The sequence below is a fragment of the Cyclopterus lumpus genome, chromosome 7 (assembly GCF_009769545.1).
Source record: "Cyclopterus lumpus isolate fCycLum1 chromosome 7, fCycLum1.pri, whole genome shotgun sequence".
Lineage (NCBI taxonomy): Eukaryota > Metazoa > Chordata > Actinopteri > Perciformes > Cyclopteridae > Cyclopterus > Cyclopterus lumpus.
Window position 1 is genome coordinate 17,705,646 of NC_046972.1, and position 25,132 is coordinate 17,730,777.

General features: G+C 38.8%; 2 protein-coding genes across 4 annotated transcripts; one reads left to right on the plus strand and one right to left on the minus strand.

Moving 5' to 3' along the window:
• Positions 1-3,973: 3,973 nt before the first annotated feature.
• On the minus strand, positions 3,974-8,213 carry pfdn4 (prefoldin subunit 4). The gene is made up of 4 exons (XM_034536561.1): positions 8,125-8,213; positions 7,107-7,214; positions 6,175-6,315; positions 3,974-4,638 (listed from the first exon to the last, which is right to left on the minus strand). The coding sequence occupies exons 1-4, from the start codon at positions 8,152-8,154 to the stop codon at positions 4,507-4,509; spliced, it is 411 nt and encodes a 136-aa protein (XP_034392452.1). The 5' UTR covers positions 8,155-8,213; the 3' UTR covers positions 3,974-4,506.
• Positions 8,214-9,691: 1,478 nt separating this feature from the next.
• On the plus strand, positions 9,692-21,723 carry bcas1 (brain enriched myelin associated protein 1). 3 transcript variants are annotated; one of them, XM_034536524.1, is made up of 14 exons: positions 9,692-9,924; positions 10,092-10,183; positions 10,391-10,475; positions 11,359-11,483; positions 14,610-14,762; positions 15,648-15,704; positions 16,112-16,147; positions 16,470-16,676; positions 17,837-17,902; positions 18,159-18,203; positions 18,694-18,732; positions 19,436-19,558; positions 20,048-20,245; positions 20,710-21,723. In XM_034536524.1, the coding sequence occupies exons 2-14, from the start codon at positions 10,142-10,144 to the stop codon at positions 20,788-20,790; spliced, it is 1,257 nt and encodes a 418-aa protein (XP_034392415.1). In that variant the 5' UTR covers positions 9,692-9,924; positions 10,092-10,141; the 3' UTR covers positions 20,791-21,723. The 3 variants fall into 3 exon arrangements, with proteins under 3 accessions (XP_034392415.1, XP_034392414.1, XP_034392413.1); XM_034536523.1 differs by having other exon boundaries at positions 10,124-10,183; positions 18,691-18,732; XM_034536522.1 differs by having other exon boundaries at positions 9,693-9,924; positions 18,691-18,732.
• Positions 21,724-25,132: the final 3,409 nt, after the last annotated feature.

Genomic DNA, 25,132 nt, shown 5'->3' on the forward strand with positions numbered 1-25,132 from the left:
GGAAGAGCAGCAATGGAATTCATTATCAAAAAATAATAAGTCTTGAACGTCTCTCTTAAGGCTTTTGGTCCATCCGCAGAGCGTGTGCCCCCATGTGCTGCTTCCTAAATGATCCACGTCATTTGTTCGCACACTCGATCTCACTGTGTGCTTCTCTTCCTGACGCCCATGATGTAGCTTGGATGGCATTCCCTCATAATGAGTTGCACCACTACAGGGATCTCCAGGGCACAATAATTATTATTATCACTTCATCTGTAGATATATTTGTATATGAAGCCATTTGTTTCGTCGATAAACATTTCATAAAATACTGAACAAATGACCATGATAATACCGTATTTTGTCCCACCAAACAGTACAACATCCCCAAATATTAAATATACATTGATACAAAACAGAGAGGGGACTGTAGAAGCTGCAACCGATTATCAGAGTAGTTGCTGATACCTTCTCAGCTGATCAATAAATCGTTCCAGCTCCATTTAAGTTGTGTATCGTATAATTAAATTCTGACCAGGCTAGTCATCTTCCTCTCTTTCCTTGTGATTCCTGTCAGTCTTTATAACAAGCAGTCAATAAAGACAGAAATAAGAAGAAGAATTCTAGTTTCATAAAAGGCCAAAGTGTGGAAAATACCGGTATGCTGTCCGCGAGGTTTTCTATTTTGTGAATACTCGTATTAATGGCCACAATATCAATTGCATGGCCTATTACAGAAAGCATGTTGCATTATGCTTCTGTGATTGCTCCTCACTTGTAATGAGCAAAAGCTGAGACAGAACATCTGAAAGTGATGAAGAATGGATGGAGCTGCGATGGATTCTTCAAACCGTCTGGGTTGACTCTGCTGACATTCAGGCTAACATTAAGAGACAGGGAGCAAACACAATTTTTCAGTTGAGCATCAGTGCTGAAAATGATGAAGTGTGTACAAACTCCTTGAGTGGAAGACAATAGCTACCAGGAAAGCAGACAATGACAACTGGATTGTACTTAATTGAGAAAGTAGAGGGGATTATCACACTTTGAACCTCATCTCAGGAGCTGAATGACTCATATTTACAAAGCATCCACTAATTATTGATATTTCTGTATTTTTTTTCTCTACGTCTCATTCAGAATTCTTCTTTCAAAACCAACACGTTTGATGTATTTCTCCAATATTTACAATGTGCAGCCATATCCAATAAACTCAAAGAGCTCATCTTGACACTGGATGAAGCTATTTGATTTAACCGTGACATAACTGGGGAGACAGAGACACCCTCTGGTCTGTTTCTGCCATTACTGCAGTCTGAAAAGAGGCAGTGAATACAATATATATACACATACACACACATATACATATATACATATATATATACATACACATATATACATATACATACATATATATATATGCATATACACACACATATATATATACACATATATATACATATATATATACATATATATACATACATACATATATATACACACACATATATACACATACATATATATATAAACATGCATAATACATGCATATACCCTGGCATAGTGTATATATATATATATATATATATATATATATATAAACATGCATAAATATATATATAAACGTATATGCAATTATACATACATATATACATAAATATATATACGTATATGCATGCATGTATATACATACATATACAGTATATATACATATATATACATACATACATAAAAATATATACACACATATATATATAAATATGTATACATATAAACATATTTTATATCCCAATGAGGTCAGTGAATGTCTTCGTGGCTGAACTTAACATATAGAAGAATCATATTTTAGGACTTAAAAGCTGTATTTGCTGAAAAACACTTAACTTAAATGAACGCTGCAAACTGCATCCCACCTTCTCTGACAAATGAGCGATACTGACAGCTACAGTGGAACAGCATACCAATTTAAAAGTGGTCAACATGTACTGAAAGTTCACCCCAAACTGCACAATTGATAAATATCAACAGCTGTGTCATTAGAGAGGAAGCAGGGGAGTGAGAGGACAGATAGAAACGAACAGATAAAGAGAACCAGAAAGAAAGAGAGAGAGAGAGAGAGCAAACAAGGCCAACGGGGAAATAAGTGCAGTCATTTCCATGTGTGATCCTCTGAGACGGGGGTTTAACAAGCTGTGCATAAAGACAAGTCGTTGTGGGCGGAGCTCTTCTTAATCATAGCTGTGAATGTTCAACAGGAAACCGGGAGGAGAAACTTGTTAATTGAGATCTTGATCCTCCAGCGGTGTCTGCTATAACTTTAAGCTACCCATTTTTCCCCCAGATATTTTATTAGCACATGCAGGCCACACTTGGGGGCACACTTTAATGAGGTCTGTGCATTCATTGTTGTTATTTGTGGGAGACACCAACAATCCTGCATATACAGAGAATGTTTGGAAGAAATGAGGCAAATATATTCAGATGAGAAAGAAAAGGGTAGTTATGCCTTATGATTCATGTTTTGGATTTGCTGCAACAGTAACTACACTAACAAAATACAATTTTGATGTGAACATTATTTGAATCTTCCAAAATGTTGACTCATTTCTGTATTAGATCTTGTTTAGGAAATAAGTGCCATCACATTGAAAATCACTTCAAATTCAGGCCTAAAGCTTAATTAATGACTACTTGGATTATTATGATTATGTATATTGTTACTTTCTCTCACCTCATTTCTTCTCCAGCATTTGTGTTGCATACCTGTTCGCTGCAATACACACATACATGTCTAAATAAACCTATGAAATAAATTCATAACAGATTTGTTTTACTGAGTACTTATAAATATAGATTTATTTTCTATTTCCAAGTGATATGCTAGCTTTGTGTTTGTTCTTTGAATCCAAGTTGAATTGCCATTATATAAATTGTTTGTAATATGGCTATACAGTGAACCCATTTGTTTATTAATCTCACCAGCAACATCCATTTTAACCAACACTATGTTGATTTATGTGTTATTGCTTAACCCACACATTGTCAAGAATCACACGCCCTAATCATTTCCGATCCAATGTGTGCACAGGAAATGGTTTCCTCCCCTTTGTCACCATTAAAAGATGCATTAGATCTCCCACTCATCAGTGGACCTGAGCCACGGGAGGATGTGTGAAGATGTAACTTGTGAACAATCAGTCACAATAAGAATTGAGTGAGGAAATCCTCAGGAAGAGCGCTGATGATTTGTTTTAGTTTAACAAATACTTTCTTTAGTTATCTTTGCATTTGTTATCGCCAGTTAAATTAAATACATTAAGGGAGAGTAACGGATGACCCAAATTGACTCAAGTACTGTACTTCAGGACAATTTGGAGGCATTTGTACTCATTTCCATTTTTGATACTTTTACTTCAACTCCACTATATTTGGGAGGGAAATATTGTGCTTTTTACATCGACGGCTAAAGTTTGCTACTTTTCAGTTTCATAATGTATGTAAAAACCCACAAAATGAGATTATAAATGACATTTCATCATTAAAAAGGTGACGGCAATTATTTTGGCTTGTGACCCCTTTACCAAAAACACAGCGTGTATTTTGGGCCCGTTGTCATGTTTGTTTTGGCCTGTGAGGAGTTAGCAGCTCCAGCAAAGAGAAGTTTTAGATTATTTAAATTAAATCACAGAAGCCCTTAGGTGTCAACTTATTCAGTATTTCACAAAAAGCAAAGATTAGCAAAATAAAATCTCTATAGATTTGTGTGGCAGACCGCTTTTGTTTTTATTTCCTACCCCATTAATCATACCTGACCCCTCAGATTTACTTATGACTGCTGAGGGGCCAGTTAACCGAACTAAACTACCCGACGGTGTGTAAAGCAGTAAACACAAGAACCACTTGACTTTGATGGACCAGCCTCAATCTAGTGGGGGGGAATCTAGTTTTCATATTTCTAAACTAGTTTGTAAAAGACAACCATGTAGACCAGTAACAGCAGGTACTTATTTAATCCAATTGACTTGATGTGGAAACACCACAACATTCTGACTTTCAAGGGGATGTTATTTCTTTAAGGATTTCAGCCTTCAGTGCAGTTTCTTCCTTTAGGGTAGTCAAACACAAAGTGAGTTCACAAATGAAACAAGCCAAGAATGTTAAATGTGTCACATGTTAAAACACTACACAACTGTTTTGTTTCTCTTCTTTTTTTTACTTTAGTTTTGATCCACAGAGAAAAAGAAAACATGAGCGTTAATTAAGGGCCGAAATACAATACGTTAGAAATTATGTGCATTTATTTTTTATCTCCAAATATTTTCTTTTGTCGTCCTTGTGAATTAGTTTGCCAGAGCTAAAATGAAGAATCATAAGTTGGTGCAAACAAAAGCCAGGAGCTACAAATCTAAGCCGTTCATGCCGAGTCCTACTGGATGTTTCGTTTGGCAAACGCTTCGTGGAACGGATACGAGAGCTGCATGAAAAAGTCTGTGTTGGGGCAGCTGTCAAAGTCCATTTCACAGCTCAGCTTTCATCGGCCTCCAGGTTAATGTTGTTACCAAACTTGGCATAGAGCTGGACCTTCAGATCACCCAGTACTTGCTGTATCGCTGACACGCGATCCTCAAGGCCTTTGACCTCCTGCTCCAGTGTTTCCTGATTAAAGTACATAAACTCCAATTACAAGACAACCGCCACAATTTCCCCACACGAGGCGAGCAACAATGGACATTTCCACAAATTGGTTTAAATAAATGATTAGATGACTTATTAAAACACATTCTGAAGACAGAAGAAAATGTGACGTAACGTGCTGTTAACTGTTAAGACAGCTCAGAGGCAGTATAACTCAATGAATGGGACAAAGCAGCAGCAGACACAAGGACAGGACAGGGAAGTCCTGAGGGATGGACAAGGTCGAATTTGAAGGTCAATGCCTTCCCTTTCTACAGCTGGCAGTTATGAAGCACTGATACAGCCACGCTCCGCTCCCAAGGACAATCAAGTGCCCCCAAACTGCTTTGAATGGTTTATCACTGATTTAATGCACTGGACCACTCGTCTGTGCTTGTATCTACAAAAATAAATAGTTCTACATTGTGAATGCCATAATTTGCTTGTCATCAAAGTGAACTAAAAATGGTTAAAATAGGCTGCATTTGTAATCTAGGACAAGCACAAGTATTGAACTATATATTCGTATTGGATACAAGTTGTTCAAAACTAAAATATATATATATATATTACATGTTTGGAGATTGTGTCAAAGGTTTACATTCAACATTGTGGCATATGTGCCAAATACCTGTTTTCAAACTGCATCACAAATAACACACTGTCAGATTTAACAAAGTATTCTGACAGATTTATTGAGTAATTTTTGTGTATGGGACAACTGTGGGTCAGTGGTTAGCAATCAGAGGATCGCCGGTTCAATCCCCAGCTCTGCTAACCCTAAATTGCTCCCCGTAGCTGTGTCTACGGTGTATGATTGTAAGTTGCTTTGGATAAAAGCGTCAGCTAAATTAAATAAAATTAAATGTATTTGCGATTTACAGCAGCTCAGCAGGATGCATAAATGAATAGGCATTGAGTTGTATCTGACAAGGCACTAAAACTAATCATCAATAACGCTTTCACCACATTTGTCAAACCATATGCAGTGTTAGTAAGTTTTGTGTGCACTTTAATTATTTCATTTTGGGCCACCAGGTAGGAAAGCACAGCAAAGAATAGAATATTATGGGGCGTGAACGTGTGCATGAAGTATGCGAAAACATAAATACATATAAATAACACCTGGTGAGTTATGTTCACTCACCTTGAGACGTGACATGATTTTTTTGGTTGTTTTTAATTAACAGCTACTAACTGATCAAAAATTGTCTAACATGGAAATCATAGATGCTTTTTTTATTTTGTGCCAAATAAACAAATTGTAACTTAATATAAAGCATGTAGTTTGGCTCTATATTCAAATAAACTATTATGAAAAGAGCCAAGTAAGGTGAAAGTTGTTTTAATGCGAAATATAAAATAAATGAGTGAACTAATCTTAGAGCTGATGTATTTACGGTCAAAAGTCCAATTGCTCATCAAATTACTTTTTATATCATTCATCAGTGTAAAACTTCACAGGCCTTAAACTTGTTGAGGCTCTTTTACTGATGATTACAAGTCTGACGCACTTACCTTTGCAGCCTCCAGCAACTCTTGTGTTTCTTCCTGGGTGTGACTGACGAAGACATCGCCAATTTGATATGGGATCAATAGAGCGTCGTCGTCTAACATCATAAGGTCATCGCTGGCGTCCTGCAGGTTCTGAAGCGATTTCTGAAGGGAGACATCAGCAGATCGTTAGTCTCAATTAGGGCTGTTAACAAATTAGTATGAGTGATTTAGCAGCTGCACTTTATTACACACTTAACTAACTTATCCAAACAAATTAGGTTTCAGTGGAATTAGAGTCGATTCAACTTCACGGCTGTTTTTAAAGACTGTACTTTATGGCTTCAATGAGCATGAAGCCATGTTAAACTTAGGGGGTGTAGCCTCGTTATTAGAAACACTTCTCACTGAACCACATTCAAATTAGGAACGGAAACCAAAGTGGCCATTGAGTATATTAAACAGCTCCTTAAAAAGAGAGATTATGCAGCATTTTCCTTAAAAACAATGTTTAGACCCGCACAAAAAGAATCCCTCTCAATCATCAGTGTGTGTATCTGCAGAACCCTGCTCTATCTGCCCGTACTTTATTTTGTTCTGTTTGGGTGTAAGCCTTGGGCACTGGGGGTGTAGTCCCCATTTAAGCGCAAGCATCCAAGATCAATTACAACAAAGCATGGGAAAAAAAATTCTAATGTTGCGTTTACAGTTAGCGGCAATTAGTGCATAGTATGCCTTTAAAATAGATCTAAAACATTCCAATCAACTGCCTTTGTTTGATACATTTTCAACTCAGTGTAGTTAATATCTTATGTCAGTCAGTTTAGAGACATCAGGTCTGAACACAACTCTAGTATTCCCAAACCACAGGATAGTCCAACTCATTTCTAAATATGATTTTTGTAAACATATATGACCACATGGTGTGTGTGGTGGTCACAACACTCTGTGCTTACCTTCTTTGCTTCGATTTCATTTTTCAGCTCCGTCATCCGACTTGTGTTCCTGGCAAATTTATTGATCTTCTGCTGATCTGCGAATGTGACGTTCACTTCTTCAATGGCCTGCAAACATGAGGATAGAAGTTAAAGCTGTGGCAAAAGTCAGTGAACGAAAGTTACTAAGTATTAGCCTTTTCTGCTACTTGATACTTCTATGTCACTACAATTCAGAGGAAAATACTGTATTTCTCTTAATCCACTAACCTACATGATGTATATGGGAACACTAAATAAAGTATACCAACAGTGTATAAAGTAGTTAAAATGAGGCTGAGCGTGAACAGCGGCAACATGTAGGTGACACCTACCGCATTAATAATTTAAAGTCTATAATAAAATGTTGCATTATTCTCAAGTGGGCCTCTCTGCATAATGAGTACCTTTACTTTTGAGACTAGAGTATATTTTAATCATAATACTAACCGTTTTATATTTATAAGTAGAACACTTTTAATGCAATACTTTTACTTGTGAACGGATACCTTGTATCAACACTGTGGTATTGGTACTTTTAACGGTATTTGAAAGTACTTCTGCCACTGCTAACGAACACCAGCCAAACCAAATGCTAGCTTCGCTAGCATTCATATGAACGTATTGGTTAGCTTGCTAGCTAGCTATAGACGACAGCTTGATCGGTGGCCAGTCACTGTCCCCAAATATCACAGCCGGCGGTTAGCTACTCATCGCCATTATCTGTGTGCTGGTAACTTGTCTCGCTGGGCTCTCGGTTGCATAAACACATGACACCTCTAACTCGTGCGCTAGCTATCAAGCTAACACTTAACGGCGGCTCACGACAATCGTTGACATGAGCTGCACGAGGGTGTGGCCGTGGTTCAGAGACCACGAGCACCAGCCGTTAAGGCTTTCCTCCCCGCAAACACCTCTACTCTCCTATATGAACCGTCAAAGGAGACCGCAACAGACTGTCTCTGAGAATCAATCCAATTTATCTTTATTTAATACTTACTACAGGTCCCTTCATGGTGGCTGCCATCATGGCTTCCTCGAGTGCACAAAGACAGTGTTTCTAAACCGAGCAATATGGCTACACCGCCACCTAGTGGCGCGGCAACCAAAGAGCACGACGGTGACGATGGCAGTAAAGTGCTTGATTTGGTCAGTTTCTACTTGTTTTTATTTACCATTTATCATCATGTGTTGGTTTCCCCTCAATCGCACATGTGCTTTTAAAATAAAACATAACCAATTAGGCCAGTATAATGTGGTATCAAATATGGTCCTTCATTTACATCCATCCTAATAACACAAGGCACTTGATCAATTTCACCAATGCATAAGGGCATAATTCAGCCTGTTTGGTGTCTAATGGTCATTAATCAACCCTCAAGAAATGTGCTTACAATATGTCAAACAAGTTATTGTATAAACCGGAACTGCTGCATTGTAATATGTCTACAGCAAACAGTACTGCACCCAAGCTCAAATATTTACTGAATAGACCTGCGATGCTGGAGCACTGTGAGGCTACATGTAATCCAATTTCAACTAGCTGCAGAGGATGAGTGAAGTGTACCATATCAACGTTTATTAAATGTTGTTGCAACTGGACATTATCATGAACAATCTATTGTCTTGACTAAATCTTTCTAGTTCTAACAATAAGGCGGCTTTTTGTCTTGTCGTGCCACTGAGGCATGACTACTGAAACTAGTAGGCTGACATGCGTTGGTACATCATGAGGAGTTTGCTTGAGGTCTCTCAGCTGCGGCCTTGAAGGAAGTCAAAAGTGCACAATCCGAACAGGGGAATCCAACTCCCACTTCAATGTGCAGGCCATAGGCTACAATTGAGACATTGTGCTCATGGATTCCAGGCCTTGTCATAAATTCAATAAATGTGCTTTGAAGTTCTTTTTAAGAACTTTATTTTGCTGTTGTTTGTGGTAAAACAACCTTTGGTTGATTTGCATAAAGAGGCTTTTGTCAACATGATCAAAGCACATTTATTCTCAAAAGTAGCAAACAAAGCAAATGATGAGAATAATAAAAGAAGGAAGAAATCAGTTGATGGACTAAAGTCAGTTTGTCTTTGATCCCTGAACTCCTCGCTGACAGGTCTGTATCGATGTATTGGGAGGCCCTCAAAGACATTTAAACATGACTATGTGAAAGGCTTTAAAGACGGGTGATTTCATTACAGAGCTCATTGTGCTTCTTGATTAACTCTGATAATCAAGCAGATAGCTGTTCTTTGCTAATCAAAAAGCTCTTTCTCAAATAATATCAAAGAAATACTTTATACATAAATAAATAAATACTGCTCGTAATGACAACATGCTTAAAGTTTTCCACTTAAAAAATATAAATATCCAGGCTAAAGTGCAAACATATGTATTTTTGTTTTGGCAGGGTGGAAGTGTGCCAGGCCAATATCCTTAAGACACATCCTGTTACTTCTCATTTGTCAACAGAAATGTGCCGTGTTACCATAGTGTGATTGTTTACAGTGTAACTACATCATGTCGGGGTTTCATCAGAGAATTCACAGTGCGATTACCATAAGCTAGTATTCGAGAGCACCGACACTCTGTTTGGCATTTTACTAAAGGAAGGCAATTGATTACTTAAAAACAGTCCCACCCATTTTTAAAGCACACCAGCTGTCTATATAAGCTGTTGGTAACAGCTTATATAGACAGCTGAATAGGAAGAGCAAGTACATCTTACTGACACAGTGACCGACTCTTTCCATATCATTTTTTTCTAAGGGAGGATTTCACTTGCTTGACTTCCAGAGGTGTAACCAGGTAGGATATTTCAATGACACTGATGTTAAGATACCAAACTACAGTGTGAATGGATGTACACATTCTTTAACCACTTGAAAGACATTTTTCATTACTTCCCGTGTATTTTTGCTCGTTTATGCAACATAAGAAAACTACATTTCTGTTTATTTCCCTTTTTGTTTCAGTTGAGTCTGTGTTAAAAAGACTGTGTCTGTAGGTCTCCACTGGCAGAAACATGGGAAACGAGCACTCCAAGAGCAAAGAGCAGCTGAACAAGGTAACGTTCGATTAAAAGTTATGTTATGTTGTACCTGTAGTATAAATAACGTTGCTGCCTTTAAATCAGTGGTAAGATTCACATGGTTTTTCAGGCGTTCATTTAAAGTCAAAACCCCTATTTCTGTTGAAATGTAACCCACTGTAGATAATGTCTTACAAGCTGTGGGGCTAACACAGACCCATAATTCTTTATTATGTTTCATAGAATGGGGTGATTCCTGAGAAGTGTAAAAATGGATCAGCGAACGGCGTCTCTGCAAACGTCTCACCCAATGGTATGGAGATTGCTGGTGAGTGTGTGAGATGATCTTTTCTCGTCAAGATAACGAATTGAAAAGTAAAAACATTTTAATGATTTAACTGTTAAATGGTGAAAAGATTTTGTTATTTTTCTGCAAATCTTTTATTCTGTTTAATTGTATCATTGTATCTTGCTCTGTGGGAAAATACTGGACATCGGCAGATCTTTGCATGTGTGTGCAGGATTAGTCCTTTGGACTTTTATAAAGCTCCGTCAATACAGTGACTCACTGCTAGACTCAGTGTTGTGACTTCCAATGTAAACTATAGGCGTAGTCTCAGACATTGACAAGGAGCCGCTATTTGTCCTGTCATGGTGTGGTTTGAGTCTTTGGGACAAGGATTCCTACTGGGACTTGACTTTGTCCGAAAGCTAATGTTGACGCTGGAGATAATGATAATGTCACTTAGCCCATGTTTACCTCCCAGAGCACTGCACAAGTAGATCTCATGCATGAGTTTAATGTTGCATGCATAGAGCTTAATATTGAAATCAACATTGATATGTACTAGTGGGGACAGCTGTGACTTTCTTTGGTGAAGCAGATGTACACACATAAGTAAATATTAGGTGGGGCAAATTATTGCAACATGGACTTCACATGACATAAATCCAAACTTAGTCCCAGTTAGTAACATTTTGACAACTGGTACATATATTGATCTATAAATGGAAAAAAAAGAAGATTAACGAGCAATTAGTTTGGTAATTCCATGTTCCAAAATGTGGAATCCAATCTTACATTTTATTCACATTTTTCTTTCTTCTTTTTTTTTTTGCAGTTAACTGTGATACCACAGTGCAGCACAATAGCAAGGCCCTCTCGTTAAACTGTGCCACTCAATCAAATGATTTTGTGATTGTTGAATCAGGCTGTGAACCTGCTGACGCTCCAGTTATTTCTGAAATCGTTGAAACCATCATCCAGAAGGAAGAGCGCAAGGAAAGTAATGAAGATCAAACGGATGTTGGTCTTCCTGCCGCCGATCCACAGACAGTGAGTATACTTTTCATCTTTGTTTTCAAGGTAATTCTTGTCATTGTCAACAAATCCCATAAAAAGACAAAGACACTGGAAATACTCAGAGAGACAAATGTGTGTTTATCCACGACTGAAAAAAAGTCCTCAACAAATCTAGTATATATTCCTGATTGAGTCGCATTTCCTTCTTCTTTTTTATTTTTATTATTTAGCCCTTCTCTAAATATTAAAACTATGTTTTTTAGCCAAATCTGAAGTTTTCATGTTATAGATAGTTGGCTAAGAAAAGCAGCCCGTATTGATTAACGGGACTATATAGTTAGTTTTGGTCTTTTCATTGGATTTGTTCATAGAATAATGCATATATTTTAAAGTTGTTTAATCTATAGAACCATCTGCATGCCAAATTGCCCCTCAGTCAAGTAAGCCAGTTTCTGCCGTACATAAACCATACTAAAAACAAATAGAAAAAAAGATAAATAAATAATTTCTGCAATCACAAAAAAATTCCTCAACTTCGATAATTGTTCGTCTGTCTCAGTCAAAATGTGATCAAGCACATGGTTGTCATATGTGTCCCGGAATAAAACAAAGAACTGTATTTTATCTAAACACAAATGTTGATTTTCATGATGAAGGAGTCAACCTCAAGTGGAGAGGAAGCTGCCACCGTGATCATCGCTGTGCACCGAGAGAACTTTAAATGTCCACGTCGAAAAGCTGAAATATCAACACAAACAAACAGAACATTTGCAGCAGATATTTCAACCCAAACTGGTCAGGATGATGACGATGATGACACCACCACGGATATCGAGGGCCCGGTTGAAGAAGTAGTCGCCATGGAGGCCACAGCAACTGAAGAAGATCCTCTGAACGAGTCGGCCTGTGTCATTATTGAGGAGTTTGTTGAGGAAGCTGCCAACGAGGAGCCCGGAGACAACCACACGGCTGGAATCATCAATGGAGAAGTGGTCATGGAAAGCATTGTGTATAGGAATATAGTGTTCAGAACGGAACGGGTGAAAGTTACTGACATCAAAAACTATGATCCTGAAGAAGAGAGCGTGATTGGGTGTGAAGAAACTGAGCCAGGCATTACTGCAGAGCCAGAAGAATCCATTATAGAAGAGGAAAATGATATTGAAGAAGCGTTGCCGTTGGAGATCTTTTACAGCCTTCCTAAAGTGGTGGCAGATTGTGTGAAACTGGTTTTCGCAGCTGTACCTCAATCCACTGGCTTTGCTTCTGTAAACATGGGAGTGCCAATCGCAGAAGAAGTAACTGCTGAAGACTATGGTGAAGGAGCGTCAGTCGATGTAGTGCTGACTGAAACAGCTGAACCTCAGTCGAATAAGCTTGTCATCATTGAGGAGCTTCCTGAAGATACTTTAAGCTCTCCTGATGATGCAATCAAGCCTGAATCTATTCCTGAAGATTGTACTTCAGTTGAGAAGGCTGAGGTTGATGAAGATGTGAAAGCTGATGTGGGACCAGAACGATATGAAGAAACAGAACCAAGTCCTGTATTTGTCAAAAACAATGCTGAGTTGATGCTGGAGGCAGCAATCGATGTTCTCTCTCGAGAATTAGAACCTAGTGACCTCACTCATCAGGAGGCTACAGTGGATAATGGCTTCCCCCTGGGTGAAGAGGTGATCACTGCAACAACTTATGTGGCCCTTTCCGGAGAACAAGAAGCAAGCGCTGCTATTCCAGAGGAGCTAGTAGAGACGGTCGCTGACGAGACGAATGAAGACGCTATAGAGGCTTCATCCAATGAATGTGAAGCAGTGCCAGAAAGAGTTGAGGTAGATACCACACACGTAGTTGAGGAACCTGCACAGGTGCCACTGATGGACGCCACCAAAGAGCCCGAGCCCTGCGTTTTGATCCAAGAGGAACCCAACGACGAGAACGTTGCCCCGTCCGACGTGCCGACTGATTCCGATCATGTCGTTTCTGAGGAGCCGGTGCAGGAGAGTTTGAGCCTTCTTGAGTGTCAACCTGAATCCAACATGCCGATGGTCATTCTCCAGACAATTGAAGACAAAGTTATGAAAGAGATGCACGAAACAGATCATTCTGCCATCGAGGAGAACTCTGAAGACTCTCAGATTGCCACTTCAGATGAGCCTGTGTCTGAGAGGGTTGATGCTGTTCTTGAGGCCATCGTGGAAGAAATCATTAGAGAAGATGGTGTTACAGCTGAATGTAACCTTGGGACTTCAGAGGAGGAAGCACCAGAGGTCGTCGTAGAGGGAGAGACTGACGAGAAGGCAGAGAATGAATCAAGTGAGAACTCAACAGATTCAACACCGGACTCACAAAGTGTCACAAGAACAGACACGGAAGCTTTAGCTGTTAGGTTGCAGTCGGCTTGTATATCAGTTGTTGATGAATCAGCATCCAGGCTTGGTGGAACTCTACCTACACAGTACAGTATTAATATTACTATTCATGTAGCCCCAAAGCAAGAACACCAGTAAAATGTTGAAAGATTTGGCTGAATTTTTGTTTTGAAAATGATTGGTCTGCCTCCAGGATAGCATGTGTTGAATGATATGTGGTAGTAATTGTAACTCAATTGTAAAATGATGTGTTGTGTTTTATAAAAAAAATGCAAAGGGTCTCTGTTTTATATATATCATCAACACATGTGCAAAAGCCTTTTCCAATAAAATTAAAAATGAAAACGTCTTCATCATTCATGAGTTTGTTCATTATCTATTTGCCTGCTTTCAAAAAAGGAAGGGTAAGCATGACTTTGTCTAAAAAAGGAATATAAAATTTGAATCAGTCGACGCTGAAAGAACATGAAAGCGAACAGATTTACTAACGATCGTAAAATCAGAGTTAGTTGGTGCTGTATAACCCACCATCAAAACATAGCAAGGTATTTGAGTTTCCTGACATTTTTCAGGGCAAAACTCTCACACATTGTTGAATATCAATGAGTGAGGGGTGGGACACACACATTAATAAAAGGCTGATTGTTGACAATGCCCCGAGTAGGCAGAGGCATGGTTGGAATTGCGCACTCCCATCTCAATGCTGCGATTAAGACACTCACTGCTTGCATTATCAGCGACGCTGCTCTAACGTGATTCTCAAAGGCTAATTCTTTGTGATGGTGTATAGGAGACAGCTGACCTAAAGCCAGAGTCATTGACGGAGCCAGAGATTGTGACTCTAGACTCGGGTCCAGAGGGAGAGAAAGCGGACAACGGAAACAGTCAACCTGAGGAAAACCGAGAAGAAGAGAATACAGTTATGAACTTCTTCAAAACAATAGTAAGTGACACGATTTGAGAAATTAAGTGTGGTTTACATGCACTTCTAATTGCTTGTAAAATTAGACTGCTTGGCAAAAAATGTATTGAAGAATTGCTTTAATCAAAAGGGAAAAAAACATTCCGCCCTTGTTATCGCTAAATATTACTGAAGGCAACAAAAAGTGTTTTAATTTTTACTTATGGCCTCAGTCCAGAAATTGAGTAAATTTGCCTGGTAAAGCGGTGATAACAAATACAACAGATGTTGTGTTTGAATTTGGACGGTGAGTCCTCATATTGTTGAAGTATATGAAAAAGCAACTTTTTTGGCAGCAAAGGTATCCATAACTAAATTTGCCATTATTGCAGTGCCCGATGGAAAAGCCTACAACAAGCAGCTATTGTATTTCCTCTTCATAGTGCTGTCTTTTGGATTCATGCCGTTTTAAAGAGTTGCCATTGCACTAGCCCCATGCTAATCAAGTCTCTGAACATGCGGGAATGTGGTGGCCTATTGTTCAACCCATAGCGTGAGCTCACAAGGGAGCCCTGTGCAGTTGGAAGTTGAGATTTGTGAAGATAGAGCGAGGGCAGGCCTACGCCATCTCCGGAGCACAATGGCTGTCACAATGACAGCGCATGTACTGTATGTGCTCTGTCAGGGACCTCAGTGTGCCTCAGTTAGCTTACCATAAAGGCCTACGTCTGCATTCATGAAAGACTTCTGTTTTATCTAAATAATTATTTTTCTGTTTTAACTACAATAGTCACACTCAGTACTGAGCTTTTCAGCTCTATGAAATTAAGATTTAACATTTGAAGGCGGGCACTGTCGTCTTATTTTTATGTCTGGCATGAATAAAAGGGATTGAAGACCGTCAATCGTTATTTCCTTGTTCCATAGGTGACTTCCAAAATAACCAAAAAGGAAACAGCTACTCCTGTTGCCACAAAAGACCAGGTGACCAGATGTTTATGAAGCATGATATCTCATATAAACCATATTAGTTTATCATGAGTGTACCACCGAGGGATTATTCAGAATAGTTAACGTTTTCTTTGATTTCCATTATCCAGTTTTGTATCGTTATAATTTTGGTAAACAAAGCCGAATCAGTAAACTCAGTAATGTTAGGGGTTTAACATTTGACGAGTTTGTTATACAGTATATTGATTATGTGCTTAACGCTGTTTTTGCTACATAGCTGGCATACTTTATACATATCTCTGATTCCAAAAAACACGTTATTACCAATAGGTTCTCCAATTTATTTATAGAACATGCAGAAAAGCTTTTTTGCAGATCTTCTTTTTGCTTCACTTTAACATCATTTCTCTAACTGCTTCCTTTTTTTTGTTGCCAAATAGTCCCAGAAGGAGAACCAACCAGCGACAACTACTACTGTGAGCACAATGCCCATAAAGTGTTATAATTTGTTTCTTATTTCCCAAGAAAGCACATGTTTACCGGACATAGTTGGATTTAGTTTACTTCCAGGAATTCTACTTTATTTTCTAATGTTGCATTGTACATACTCATTTATTCATTTTACAGTTTATGTTGGATGAATACTGAGTTGCTAAACTGACTTGTTCACTGCTCTGCATTTATCTTATCATACCTCACCTAAAATTGTCATTGTGTAAAATGCATTTTCTGTTGAAGGGGACTATGTGAACGGTTTACTTTCCAAAGCATTACTCTAACACCCGCTCTCTTGAATAGGTTGCACAAGTATCTGAGCCGCCTGCAGCATCCAAAGGAATGTCTATCCCACCGCCACCTCCTCCAGAGCCACCAAAAATGGAAATCAAGGCCGAACCAGCTGCCAAACCTGTCAAACCCACACCAAAAGAAGAACCAAAAGCTGCTGCGAAGGAACCCGAGTCCTCAAAAGGAAAATTAGCACTAAGCAACTTCTTCCGTTCAAAGGTAAATGAAGAGCACACCGGAGATCGCAAGACAAAATCGTTGTGGTCATTCATGTATACTTGAGTGCATGGTCCAGAGTGAAGTCAGATTATAATTTAGTGTGGAACATACTGTATGTGAATTTGAGGTACTGCTGGGTGTCAAGGCATCCAAAGTCAAGGGTGCTTTGGCAAGTGGAGCCGATGCCCCGGCCAAGTCTGCAGCAGTGGTACAGTAGCACATTATTATGGTCTCAAACTGACCATGGCTCATCCTGTTACTAACTGAACAAGAGCTGGTTTGTCTGGAGGTGGCAGAAACTGAACAATTAGCTGTTTTCAAATTGGACCCTGACGCAATTGTCTAAGCTCATTTGTAAACTCCTTTGAATCTTATCCAGACGAATCAGGTTATGTTGGACTCTTTCAAAAATGTGACTCTGCAGCTAGACATGTAATAATAGTAATAGCGTGACTTCGGTCAAAGAGTTTCGCTGTAAAAAAAGCCTCATGTCCATATTTTCATGATACATCACATTCACAACATTTAAATTGCATTAGTGATTCATTCCGTTAAAAAAAGGTTTGCCATTTGGGGAAATACACTTATCTTGCTCACTTGCCAATACCATTCTCATTTCTGTAAGCTAAGTATGAAGCTAGAATCCAACAATTAGCTTAGCTTAGCTTAGCACACAAACTGGAAACAGGGTGAAACCAGTACAAGCACTTCTAAAGCTCACTTATAAACATGTTGAATAGTCCGTTTGGTCTGAGCCAGGAAAGACCACTTGTCATTTTTACACTTACATTTTTAACAAATCAAACAAACAAGATACTCCCTAATTTGGGAAATTCACAGGCGCTGGTAGGTGTAGGCTATTTGTGTACTTTGGATGGAGCCAGGCTAGCTGTGTCCCTTTGCTTCCAGTCTTTATGCTAAACTAAGATAATCTGGCTTTAGCTTTATACTTAGCTCACAGTCATGAGAGTGGTATTTACTTTCTCAACCAACTTTCGACAAAATACAAACATTTCCCCAAATGTCAAATTATTCCTTTAACCAGTTCATCAGTCCGTATTCATTGTCATGCTAACATATGAAGCTTTTCATAATTAGGACATTTCCTTTCTGTTTTGTTTGCTTCTACTAACAATAACAATTCCCTCACTGTCCTGCAGACAAACAAGGTTGCACTACCACAGCCAGCAGTAGAAGTAGAGGTACAGCCAGTTGTAGAAGTGCAGGTAAATTAGAGAGCATGCTCAATCTTCTCAGATGTATGTATTTAGGCATTGTTAATGTATTCTATTGTGAGTTTTAATCTCAATGCTCTTTTAGCAAACCTCCCACTGAGTACAGTGGGTCCTGTTTTGAATCATCTTATAATTGGTTACAGCTGTGGTCACAACACACAGACCAGATACAGTAAATTACATAATGTTCACATTTCCATCTTAATTTGCATCTCTTCAGAATAAAAAAAGTAGCTTTGCTCTGCAGGAGACACCAGTGGAAGTGCCAGAGCCAGTTGTTGTAGAAGTCAAGGTAAATCAAAGGAGAGTTTTTAATTGTGGGGTTTGGTCTTTTCTAGGGAGTAGAATAAGCCTCTGATTATATAACATCACCATGTTCTAAATTGCAAAACAAATAAAATTGATATGTTCTTATTCATTTGCATCTGCTCAGAATGAAAATAATGTTGAACCCCATGACACAGCAGAACAGGTGGCACAGCCAGTTGTAGCAGAAAGACTTACTTTTCTTCGCTCTGCTGCCAACTCTGTTCTACGACATATTATGTTGAACCAAAAAAAGCTTTTATTTATTTTAGGTTAACACACATGCAATTTGGCATTTGCAGTCATTATGATTTCATGGATTGATTCATTCATTTTAAAAAGGATTTCATCCATTTATATCATCAATCTTTGTACCTGGTACATTTCCCTGACAACAGATGAGTCAGCCCATGGTTCATTGCATTTCATACAGCATTTACATCGATGTTAAGACAAATAATGTTCCTTTCCAGCAGATGGTGGAAGAGATACCACAGCTGGTGGTAGAAGCTGAGGTAAATTAAAAAAGTTCAACATTTTGGGAAGTACGCTTATATGCTTTCTTGTTAGATGAGTCGAACACTCTCAACTGTGTTGGTTAAGTATGAGGCAACAGCTAGCAGCCGGTTAGCTTAGCTTAGCATAAAGGCTAAAACAGCTTATCTGGCTAACAGCCTGGCTCTAGCACTGGGCAGCTTTAAAGCTCACTAACGTTCTGTGTTCTTTTTACTTTCCACTTTCATTTTGTTGGATTTCCTAACTTTTGGACGGAGACAGGCAAGTTGTTTCCAGCTGTTTCCATTCTTTATGTAGAGCTAAGCTAACCGTCTCCTCAATCGTACAGTATATAAAAAGTATTAAAAATGGTATCAATCGTCTCATCACTTGGCAAGAAAGCAAATTACCTTATTTCCCAATGTGTTGAACTATTCATTAAAAGGAGGAATCTTCAGTGGGGACGTTCCCTTTCCTATTTTCTCTCACAGACATTATTTACTTTTGTGCATGATGTGGTGGGCTTCTTTGCTTACAGGGACTGGTTTGTATCAGATTCTTTTCTGCTCTGATCCTGCCTGGACACCCTCCTCCCCCCTTTTACCTCTTCTTTCACTTCACAGGTGGCAGCTGCTGCCTTTATTCTGTCAGCTTCAATCCTGGTCCTACCTTTTATTCGTAAACACCTCATATGTGTTTTCTTCTCTGCCGTTTTGATAAAAGAAGGTGGACTCTTCAAAAGCTGGCACTTTGGAGGCTGCTGCGAAGCCAGAACCGCCACCGCCTGTCCAGGAAGCAAAGAAAACAGCCCCAAAATCACCCTTCTTTTCTCTCTTCAAGTCTAAAGTAAGGACCTATTCACATAAGTCTTCATGGGTTTTTTAAATGTCTGAAAATGTCTGAGTATACGTTGTAGAATTATTAAATATAAAGTAACAGATTCATGTGAATGTGAGCTACTGTTAGACCACATGACCACAAAGGTCCAGGCAGCCTCCACGAGTGGAGTTTGGCTCCTCTGATCAACTGGAGTGGTAAAGACAGTAAAATTACCTCTGGAGAATAAATACATTATGCATAGTAATTTCATCAAGTACATCTGGTATTAAAAGTGCTCTAAAAGAACTGTATTCGCAGAGGCATTTTCCTCCATTTGTTATTAGATTTAAAAATCATAACTGTGCTTCCATAAACATCGCTCATCGTGCTGAGGTCACTAAGACACGCTGGATCCTAACAGCTGGTACATCTTAATGTCACTTCCAATGGTGCATTTGATCTTAATGAGTGGACAGGAATAATTCAGTTCTTCATGATGCACCATAACACTTTCAGGCTGCTGATCCCAAGAAGGCGACCCCTGCCCCAGCTGCAGCCGTCGACACAGTCAAAGCCAAGGAGGAACCCAAAGCAGCAGCCAAGTCATCAGAGGCAGTTGTAGATAACAAACCGGCTTCAGTGGCCTCCAAAACTGGAGGAGATGCAACCAATGCGCCCAAAAAACAGGAGAAGAGGAGCTTCTTTAAAATTCTGGTAAAGAAAGCATCACTTTCCCCCAGAGACGTTGCTGATTGTTAATTCTGATTTAACTCAAATGACCCTGCATATTGCAATATGTTGTAGCTGTATCTCCACTAGATGGCAGCAGCAACTCATTAAGTAACTGAAGGTGTTGGCCCTACTTTTATTTTGTAACGTTTAGTTTGAATAACTTCCAGCTAATAAATTTGACTTGAATCAGCGGACTCATATGTCATGCAGTGTTGCAAGCACTGCAAGTGTTGCAAGCGCTTTAGCTTCATGAACAAGTGAGAAAATGAGGAGGTACAAAAAAAAAAGAAGCAAAACAAAAACAAAGGCCTCACGTTAATAATGTTCCCCACAACTAGCATCAAGAACAATGTGTCTACAGGAGACTTACATCAAATGCAGATACATAATAATGGGTTATTAATGTAGATATTTTAATGATACATCTTTTCCCATTCAAATTCCAGGGTCAGAAACGTAACTCGACAGATGCCGGGATCCAGACAGAGCCAGTCACTGTTGCTCCAGCAGCTGAGAAGGCCAAATGAAACCAAAACCAACAGTGAAGTTTCCCTGTACAGACTCCCTCTCTCTTTCTTGTTCTCACTCAATCTTTATGTCTCTCTGTTTCAATTTCCTTTCAACTCTTTTTGAATTGCTTTAACTATGTTTGTTTTTTGCTGCTGTTTAGAAGTTACAATATGCAAAGAAAAGTGACTGGAAAGACAAAAGCAAGTTGTGAGGAAGACGCACAATAGGTAGTTATACAAGTGGTGATTTGGAATGCTCAACGGTTAGGTCATTGAGATATACGTATATATAAATATATAAGTATTTGTTGTCATGTAAATGCATTGACAAGTATGGCAATAGGAGTGTGAATCCTTTTCTACAGACATTTAACGTGACTTCTCGCTTTTCTTGCAACTTAACACACACATGCAATATACGTTAAAATGCATTTCTTTTAGCAATTTGTTTGTCAAAAACATTTAAAAAAAGGTTCTATTTTTACAGTTCACACAGCTGTGGCAGTGCAGAGGTTCATAGGAAATTACATTGCACTTAAATCTATATGACATTAACAGCTTTGAAAAGAGCTAATAAGAGGAGCATATTAGTATAACAAACTGCACTTAACTTTGCTATGTAGACTAAAGCACATGCGTATATATATCCTAACAGTATCTTTATTGTTGTGAGGGGAACTGACTGTAAGTCTAAAACATGCATGTGAGGTGGGAAAACAGTTGTCATTGTGCAAATATGTCCTTGTGGTATGCTTGGCAGTAATCATGAATCATAGTTGATTCAAGCTTTTCATTTGATTGCAGCTCTATCTGTCATGTAATTTAATGAAAGTCTTTTTGCGCAAGTCACATGTGTTTGCATCATGTAAAATTAATATCATGCTTTTATTTCCCTATTTGTATGTATGCATGTATGTATAACTTCAGCTATCTTGAAGACAATAAATATGTTCACCATTCGTCCGTGTAAACTGCAATAGAGAAACATATTCAATAATAACTGGGTGTTGCAACATCTGCAAAGATATGTGTCTCAGCAAGTTGGAAAGAAATCATATAAGACATCTGTCCAAATTATTTTAATTCACACTCACTGAAAACACCAAAAGTGTGAGCTAATAAGGCGTGGCACATGAGCCACCTCACTCTGTTGGGTGTAGAGGGAAATACTCGAAGCCTTACCTATGTGTTTATTTAGTTGGCTGACAATCGAGTGACAGGTATCCGACAGACAGGGGCGCAAAAAAGAAAACTGACCGCAGAGCAGGACGTCATTTGTAACTTTGACGGACAGAGAGATGGCTGCCGACCGTCACTATTGAATACTAATTTACATTTAGAGTCCATGAGACACCTTTGAGATAAAAGATGTAAAACAAGATCTAAGGAATTGTATGTTTCAGGTAAAGGAAGCCCTCAAATATTCTATTACCATTTATGATGCAATTCCTATGATGGATAACACAGTGTGCAGTCTTTGGAAGGATGTGTTTTAGATAGTAATGTCTGAGACCCACCATTCACCCGCCATTAAGTGATGAGTCGTGGCCCCTGAAGGCATAACTCATGCTGCTCCTTTATTATCAATGAGACCTACTCTTCTTGCATTACCCTCATAATCGTTGTGATCATTTTAAATTGTGCATCAAAGTAATTGCCATGGCACTTAAGGAAAAAAAGTGAGGTAGTGCAAGACATGTGGTACATTGTCAGTCTTCTCCCCCGGGGATTGTTTCAAACTAAGATGAATGTGTGACTTTTTACCAACAGTATTGCTGGTATGTGCAAATAGCTCATCACTATACATAAAATCACCACTTATTAACATTCTATTAAAATGAAAAACATCACAGTACCCACACTGCATCTCACCACCACTTCCTGCTCTCTGCATTATGGTTATTATGAAATTCACTCAGCCTTTTTCCACAAAAAAAACGCAACGCAGTTCAGATGAAGGTAACAGCTACATGTCCCTCCATGCAGTGTAGTGTTTAAAGGGAAGGCTTTTCTGTACAGTCTGGTCAATCCCTTCTGTGTACAATCACAGACAAGAGATGAGCTGGATGTCTTATTGGAATGGGAATATGTACAGATATGGATTTAACAGGGCATAAAGATTGTACACACCGCACAAGATCTGTTTGACCACCATGTTGCTGCAGTTCATCCCGGGACAATGGAGGTAACTGTGTGAATGCACCAAACTCGGAGGGAGGGGGTGGGGGGGGGGGGTGGGGGGTGGGGGGGTGGGGGGGGGGGTGGGGGGGGGGGTGGTCGGGGGACAAGGGAACAGTGGGCAGGGAGGCCTGACAGGAGGCCTGCTGTCAGCATAATGTGCGGCGCAGCCCGGCGCGCTAGTAACAGGTCGGTTCTGTGAGGAAACATTAGGGTGACACAATTCCAGGGACCAGTGGGAAAGACAGTAATTGCAGATTCTGGAAAAAATGAATGGCAGCGATCTTCTACAGGACAGTGTCAGTCACTTTAACCCGGGGGGAATCAACAAGTCCTGGAGGCACGGTGTGTGTGTGTTTGTGTGCTGGGGAGGCATTCTAATGCAGATGCTCTCAAAGGGACTTTTAGGGTTGGTTTTTGAGGGTTCTTTTCAGGAGAATGTTACATCCTGCTGGAGAGACAAAAGGTGTCTGTATGATACCACAAATGCTATAAATGGCTGTAATGTCACTATTATTCGATGTTGTTTTGTTGGAACATTTGCTTAATATTCCAATCAGTGATGGGATGATGAACTAAAAACAGATATATTTTTAAGTAAATATTGTATAAACCTTGTAAATGTAATCTTGTGTTTTTCGGTTTGTTTTGTGACATCTGCCTCTCGGGACTACAGATGAAAAATAGCTTCTTGGCTAACTCTGGCACATTTACAGAAATGTTTGTATTAATGTGCACTGTCCCCGTAAAAAAAAAAAAATGTAATATCAAATGTTGAGATTAAAAGCTTCCATTTCCTTTTTTTTACTTGGTATGGTCCATGAAAATGATTTGGCAGGTAAATAGAAAAACAGCCAGTTGCCCTGTGAAGATAAAAAAACTACATCGAATTGTAAGAGGACTGTTGCCCAGAACATCATCTACTGTGCTGCTACAGAAACAGTAACATGATAGTAGATCGGTCAAAATGGAATTCTGATGGAAGATTTTGTATCATGAATGTGGAGATAACCCAACATATTTTAGGTCTTAGACTTATTGATATGTGATTGGCATGATGAAGTATTGTAGCTACAGACAGTTTGGTATGACCTTGTTTAAAAAAATTAATAATCCTATTTTAACCCTATTTACAGAGAAAATATGTCTAAACTGTCAATTTCAAACAGGAGATATTTAAGGGACTGTTCCAAGTCTTTGTAGTTATTATTTGAGAGGAGATAAAGTTCAGAAGAATCATTATACCTATGTATGTTTTTTTTTTGTTTTTTTAGATCAATAGGATTAATTCAAGCAGCAACAGAGAGAGAAAATCAAAGAGTTCTAGCCATGTTTATTAAAAAGATAATGGTCAAGTAACTATTGAATATTGACCAGAATAAACTTCACTTGCTCATGTGTTCATCAATGTAACAGTTTATTATTTATTGTATTGTATTTTCCCATTACTGGACAACATGTGTGGCTATCCACTTACAATATATTCTTTTATTTTGTTTAGTTTTATATGATTCACTATGTCCATATGGGTCACCATAGAATAAAGAAATGTCTTTCAGTCAAACAAAGTCAAAAAGTGAACTCTTAACCTCTTTTCAATGTATCCTCAGGAACGATGCACAAATATTTCAAACATGTGCCGAGCTCAGAAAAGGAATGCTTTTGGTGACTGATGAAATTTCCCCGATGATCAAAAACCCAACAGCTGGTTGCACTGAATAAACATAGGGGTGAGGAAGGAGATTATATATTATCAGTGTCTCTCAGGAGCGACACCAGGATTATGCAAGAAGGCAGGCTGTGAATCTGGAAGAGAACAATGTCGTCAGCTGCTCCTGACACACCAAGACAAAAAGAAGCCACCGCAGCCTTTCCCCATTCGCCGATCCAGTTCCTATCAGGCTGTCTTCTGAACACATCATTATTCATTCTATTTTAGCATTTGGCTTTTTTCAACTCTTAATCTTCAATTAAAATGCACTGCTTTCGGTTCCAATGCATACATGTACGTTTTTGTTGTTGTTGTTGTTGAAAGATACAATATGTAACAAAGAGTTTGAGGAAAATTGTGGAAGAGAAATTACATTAGCATAAAGTCAAACAATATGACAAACTTAATTAAATCAGTCAAAAGTAAACAATGTTTGCGTACTTGTTGCGGTCATTACTGCTCGGGGGGGGC

Excerpts from the sequence above, each read along its gene's own strand:
- pfdn4 (XM_034536561.1), bottom strand. The coding sequence starts at position 8,154 with ATGATGGCAGCCACCATGAAGGGACCTGTA. Across the intron at positions 7,215-8,124 it reads CCACCATGAAGGGACCTGTA|GCCATTGAAGAAGTGAACGT; the intron begins GTAAGTATTAAA and ends TCATGTTTGCAG. Across the intron at positions 6,316-7,106 it reads ATGAAATCGAAGCAAAGAAG|AAATCGCTTCAGAACCTGCA; the intron begins GTAAGCACAGAG and ends GTCTCCCTTCAG.
- bcas1 (XM_034536523.1), top strand. The coding sequence starts at position 10,142 with ATGGGAAACGAGCACTCCAAGAGCAAAGAGCAGCTGAACAAG. Across the intron at positions 11,484-14,609 it reads CTGCCGCCGATCCACAGACA|GAGACAGCTGACCTAAAGCC; the intron begins GTGAGTATACTT and ends GATGGTGTATAG. Across the intron at positions 17,903-18,158 it reads AGCCAGTTGTAGAAGTGCAG|GAGACACCAGTGGAAGTGCC; the intron begins GTAAATTAGAGA and ends TTTGCTCTGCAG.